Raw genomic sequence first — 6,000 nt, forward strand, 5'->3', positions numbered from 1 at the left:
GCTGCCCGAGCGTGGGGGTTTCTCGTCACAGGGATGTTCTGTCTCCTTTTTGGTGCTCTAAAGCTGCGCTTAGGGCTCAGGGAGCCGGTTGTTCTCAGAGTAATCTCTTCCCCAGGTTCGCACTCTATGGCACGACCCCAAAAATATCGGCTGGAAGGACTACACTGCCTACCGGTGGCATCTGACCCACAGGCCTAAGACGGGCTACATAAGGTAGGGGGAGGGAAACTCGCTGCCCGCTGCGTTTCTGCCCAGCAATTGTCTGTTTCAGAAATGTCTTTCCGCTGCACGGCGTCCCCAGATGAATCAGCTGAAGTGGATTCTGCCCTTGTGCTGCGCCCTGGATTTTCCCACTTTAAACGCTTCTCTTTTCTGTCCATCTTCTTCTGCATGTCACTTAAAAAAAAGAAAAAGAAACTAAAAAGCCAAAACAAAACCATTGAAGAGGAGATCAAACTTGTAATAAGCTAGAAGGTGGTAAGCATCTCCCTCATGGGAGGGAAAGTGCAGTTGAACTGCTGCATCTTTGTGGATTAGTGCGTGATTCCCTTGCACAGGTTCCTGCCTATTTCTGATTTGGGAATTGAACCCAGGTCTCCCGTATTGCAGGCAGACTCTTTACCATCTGAGCCACCAGGGAAGCTCAGACAATTTCAATATTCTTGCTTAGTAAAGATGCCATGCCTGGTGCTTTTATAGACACGACTGGCGAACCTCTTGCACATGAAGCATAGGTCTGCGCCCTATAGAAATGGGGAGATAAGGGCCCCAAAGGTCTCAGTCCCACATTGGGTAAACAAGGATATTTTTGCTGAGTCCAAGACTCATCTCAAACAAAACTTGGACAAAGCAGCCCAACAGAATTTCGTTCTCTCAGCATGACAGCATTTTTAATCAGTTTTGATTAAAGCACAGTGACTGAAGTTGAAACTTTTTGCAGAGTTAGGCTTAGCGCACAGGCTGGTCTGATCCTCTACCAGGAGTGTGTGCGCCCTCGATGACAGCAGACAGATCTGAGAAGGGGCGGTGCTGGTTGGCTGCAGGGACTGTTTCTGGGGAGAGTCCCTGTCTCACCACTCGTGAGCTCCTCCCCTGCCACGGAAATTTAGTGCCTCTGCATGAGGGGTGGGGCCGGTGCTTACATGTCGGTCAGCTCACGGTTCTCGAGGAAACAGGTGAGCACAAGGCTTTAGTGCAGTGTGGAGGCCAGGAGCCTGCTGCCAGGGCGGGGGTTAGAGTCAGGGTCAGGGTCGGTGTTAGAGTCAGGGTTAGGGTTAGCGTTAAGGTCAAGTTAGGGTCAGGGTCATGGTTAGGGTTAGAGCTAAGGTCACGGTAGGGTCGGAGCTGAGATCAGGTTAGGCTGAGGGAAGGGCCTCCTGACTCCACTGCAGCGTTCCTGGCTCTTAAGGGCAGGGGCAGCCTGGAAGCTTGGGCGGGCGATTGTCCGTGAGTCACGGGGAGGAAGGTTGCCTGCTGCTCTTGGCGAGCCCTGTGAGGAGAAAGCTGACCTCCCGCCCTCTGGTGACTGTTCCACGGTCTTGACCTTCTCTTTCCGTCTCCCTGTTTTGTTTTCAGAGTCTTAGTACATGAAGGAAAACAAGTCATGGCGGACTCAGGGCCCATCTATGACCAAACCTACGCCGGTGGGCGGCTGGGTCTGTTTGTCTTCTCTCAAGAGATGGTCTACTTCTCGGACCTCAAATATGAATGCAGAGGTGAGCTGTGAGAACAGGGGTCAGCGGGGCCGTGTGTCACAGGGAATGGGGAAGGAATGCACATTTTGCTTTTCATTTTACAAGAGCTGCACATCAGGGAAATAAACTGCTGGCCCGCCCAGCAGATGTTTGGTTTGGTCAGCTTGAACGGACTCTGTCGGTCTGTTTGTTTTGAATTCCATGTGAATGTCTTCAGTAGGACACACACTTGTGTTATTCACAGGCTTTACCTGCCCACTGTACTCTACCCCGCAGCTTCCTGCCTTGTCTGCATCTTCTGGGCCCCTCTGGCACTTTAGATCGCAGTCCCTGATAGAGAGAAAGGAAGGGAGGAAGAAGAAAAGGAAAGGTAGAGAGAAAGAAGTCAGGAAAGGGTGAGGAAGGAAGGAAGGAGGAGGCAGAGACGGAGAGAGGGAGGGAGGGACAGTGGAAGGGAGAGGAGGGAGGAGGTGCTGGGAGGGACTCTCTGGCTGTCTCTCTAGGCGTATGTTCAAGTCAAAGTGTGATAGAGCTAGATGGGAACTTGGCTTCTCTGTGGTCTAAACCTGTGCTTTCCTGTAGATATGAAAGTATCTTTTACGGTTGAGGTAAGACTCAGAGATGCTTCTCAAAAATCACAGAGCAAGAGTGTTGATATGTCTTCTTGATTCCGATGGAGTATTCTCTTCCTCACATTAGGTTTCAGTTGAGACATTTCACGTTTCCTTCCATATGTCCATCCATCCATCCATCCATTCATCCATCCATCCATCTACCCATCATCGCATCTATGCTTCTATCCATCCATCCATCCATCCATCCACCCCCATCCATCCATCCATCCATCCATCCACCCATCCATCCATCCATCCATCCATCCCCATCCATCCCCATCCATCTATCCACCCATCCATCCATCTATCCGTCATCTATCATCCATCCATCCATCTACTCATCATTGCATCTATGCGTCTGTTCATCCATCCATCCACCCATCCACCCATCCACCCATCATCATCTATCCATCCCCGTCCATCCATCTTTCCATCCATTCATTCAATCATTCATGCATCCATGCATACTGTGGATGTCTTTTTAAAAAATAGAAGTAATGATATTTTAGGTTATAGTTAAACAAATAAAGCAAAACAAAACTCATGGTCCAGTCTCCCAAGTTCTTCCACTATGTTTTGCAGATGTCTAAGCAAGATTTGCTGTGTTTCCAGCAAAGTACTGTAGATGCTGTTACCCAGACACCTCAGCCCATCCCAGCGCTTCCAGCTACCCTCTCTAGCAGACTCCTGTCCTTGACCCTGACCTTGACTGGCTCTTCACCTGCTGTCCTCAACCCAAAGCCATGTGCCTTCAGAGGATAAATAATAATGGAACTGAAAGATGAACATCCAACCCACTACAGGAAAAGCAGTTTGATGATCCATGAGACTTTATGTGGAGTGAAAATTGAGCATGATATTGCATTGTTTTTCTTTTCTTGTGTGTTTAAAAAGAATGACGTTTACATATGAAATGTAAGTACTTTTTGTATTTATGTGTATATGGAGTTGAAGGGAGTATTGTGTATAAGCCATTATCATAAATTAAGCAGGAAAAATATTGCCACACTACTTTCAGTGCTTTAAGTTGGGTGTGAGAGCACCCAAATATTGTTAGGTAAATTATAAAGAAGGGTCAACTCAAGTTTGAAGTAAATCCATCATCAGAAAGCGGTCAGGAGACAGCAGTCACATATGTGGGATGTCAGGAACATCAGAAATATCCATGGGAATAAGTGAATACCTGCTCCCCGACTCTCTTGTCCCACAGTGGAATCCCTCAGAGATGTGGTCTCATCATAGAAGGAAAACCCTTGTGAGACGGCTCTGCTGTGGGCCTAGACTTGGGCCTGGCAAAGCCCTGCTGACCTGATGGTTTGGCAGGTCCTGCCGTTGCCACAGTGGCCCCTCCAGCCTGGGAGAACTCACGGCCAGTTGTCCCTTGGCTCCGAGGTGTGGTCCCCAGAATCCCTGCTGGAGCTCGTTCCCATCTCTGCTGCTGTAGAAGAGCCAGTGGAGAAGCGGTCGGCAAATGCGTTTCTACATCTAATCCCTCATCGAGGCTTTGACACTGTGGGCAAGTTGCTTTTACCTAACTTGGTAACACATTCCATTAAGGTTCCAGTTATAAATGTGCTAATATTTATTGAGTGAGTATAGAATGCAGTGCTGTTCACCAGTAACTTATTTAAATATGCCAAGTAGTGCATATATAGTATAATTTCTAGAAGTAAACATATAACTAGCATATAATATAAAGATCCAGTTATAGCAAAATGCCTTCTGTCAAAATACAAGGCTTTATAATGTTATATTGCCATGATCAAGCATGCTGCAAAATGTGATAGAATAAACAAATAATAATGAAGAGTTTATAATGGAACCTTAATATATACTGTTGCCAGTGACTTTAATTCCATATATATATATTTTTTCACTATTTTCTATCTGCTGTATGTAGGACTTTGAAGACTTTGAATGCCAAGGATAAACCAGTGCTGTCTCGGCAGACACACCCCTTAGTCAAACAGCAGTGTGCACAGGCTTGATTTGTTTTTCGCTTTAAGTTGCATGATGTTTCTGCAGGAAATATTAGTTACTCTCACTCCACGTAGGGGCTCAGGAAGAAGACTTGTCTTGTCAGCCTGATGTGGCAGACGGCCTCCCTTCCGGTTGACAGCGGGCTAACGCCTCCGTCACGGAGAGAGAGGACCCACGACCTGTCTCCCTTGCTCGTGCCGTCTGATAAACTTACATTTGTTGCTTCTCTGAGGTTAATTGCCTTCTTGCTGTGCTGCACTTCTTACGTTTTTCGGGGGAGCTGTCCTCCCAAGACGACGGAGTGTTGGGAGGTGTCATTAAACGTCCCCGCGGTGAGGAGAGTGCAGGTTTCCATGTTGGTGTGTTCGGTGGTACGGGATGATGATGTGAATATTTAGAATGTACCATACTTTTTTTGTAAATTATTTATGTTTTTTTTTTTTAAAAAAACAGACTTTTGGTACAGATGGATGAAACTTCTTTTGTTTTGCCAAAGACTGTAAATATTAATTTATTTGTTCACATGGTCAGATTTTCACCACTGAACCCTGCATTTAGCTAGAGCCTCATTTTTATACTTCAAAGGTTCATAACAGGAAATAAATTGTAAAAAGGTTTTCTATAAATCAATCTCTCTCCCTTTTTTAAAGAGCTAGCAGGGCTCCTGCCGGGGTGCAGTGGACGGACCCCAGCAGGACGAGCAAACCCCCTTCTCAGGCCGAGATGCAGTCGGGGGTCTCACAGAGCAGGAGGCTGTTGAAGGCAGGTCTCACCATGGTCGGTGGAGCCCCCCGGGTCACGCAGGATGTAACCCTAGGGAGTCCATCCTCTGTTGCCTCTTGCTATCCCGCTGGGGACCGAGTGGTGTGGTGAGTGTCGCTCCCCCTGGGACGACTCAGGGGAGAGGGGCAACCCACGGGGCCCCTCATCACACGGACGGTGCTTCCCTGGACCAGTCTGGTGGCAAATGGGAGCGTGAAGCCACAGGAGGCTCAGTGGGTGCGTGTGCGATCACGGCGGTGTCTGGATAAGCCGCTCGCTCAGTGACGGGAGGAGGCCACGGGCAGCCTGGGCATCTCTGGCTGCTCCACTGCCCCCGGGACTTCTGAGCAGTACCGCGGCCTCAGTTATGGGGGAACTGTGAGAGCTGCAGGGGGAGACGGACAGATGGACAGCACGTTTGGAAGCCTCGGGTGCAGGAGAGGCCTCCGGAGGGGACGTGTGGAGGTGAAGATCCGGCTTGATTTGGGTGGAGAACAGCTGGGTGTGCGCACGTGGAGGAGGAGGACGAGGCCAGACCCGGGGAAGGGACTCAGATGCTCAGGGGAGCTGGGACACGGGCGAGGAGGAGGCTGCGATGATGGGAGACACTGAGGTGCGTGCCGCCTGTGAGACGGAAAGCGGGCAGGGGCGTGGTGAGGGTGCTGAGAAGTCAGGTGGTGAAGCAAGGCGCAGCTCCTCACGTTCCGATCTGGGGAATGTTTATGGAAAGGCAATTTCTGACAGGCCCGCCCCCCGCCAGCACCCGGTGGTCCCAGGACCAGTTCTGTGTCTCTGTGACCTGTGGGGGAGGCGGTGGCCCCCCGGGGGGGCAGGTCTGTGGAGTCCCTTCTTTTTACGTGAGGGTCTAACACTCGGGGTCACGCTGTGCTCCGTCACTGTCCCTGAAGAAAACGCCCTCCCCACCCCCAAAGCCGTGCCTTCAGGCAGTG

At 49.7% G+C, this 6,000-nt stretch overlaps 1 protein-coding gene across 2 annotated transcripts in view; it reads left to right on the top strand.

The window, feature by feature from the left end:
- THBS2 (thrombospondin 2) overlaps positions 1 to 4,914 on the top strand; it is a 28,202-nt gene extending 23,288 nt beyond the window's left edge. For both annotated transcript variants that reach the window (XM_065930968.1, XM_065930969.1), the window contains 3 exons: positions 116 to 213; positions 1,576 to 1,715; positions 2,891 to 4,914. In XM_065930968.1, coding sequence (XP_065787040.1) covers positions 116 to 213; positions 1,576 to 1,715; positions 2,891 to 2,898 — 246 coding nt within the window. In that variant the 3' untranslated portion in view covers positions 2,899 to 4,914. The remainder of the gene's footprint in view (positions 1 to 115; positions 214 to 1,575; positions 1,716 to 2,890) is intronic.
- Positions 4,915 to 6,000: the final 1,086 nt, after the last annotated feature.

This window comes from Muntiacus reevesi, chromosome 3 (assembly GCF_963930625.1).
Source record: "Muntiacus reevesi chromosome 3, mMunRee1.1, whole genome shotgun sequence".
Taxonomy (NCBI): Eukaryota; Metazoa; Chordata; class Mammalia; order Artiodactyla; family Cervidae; genus Muntiacus; species Muntiacus reevesi.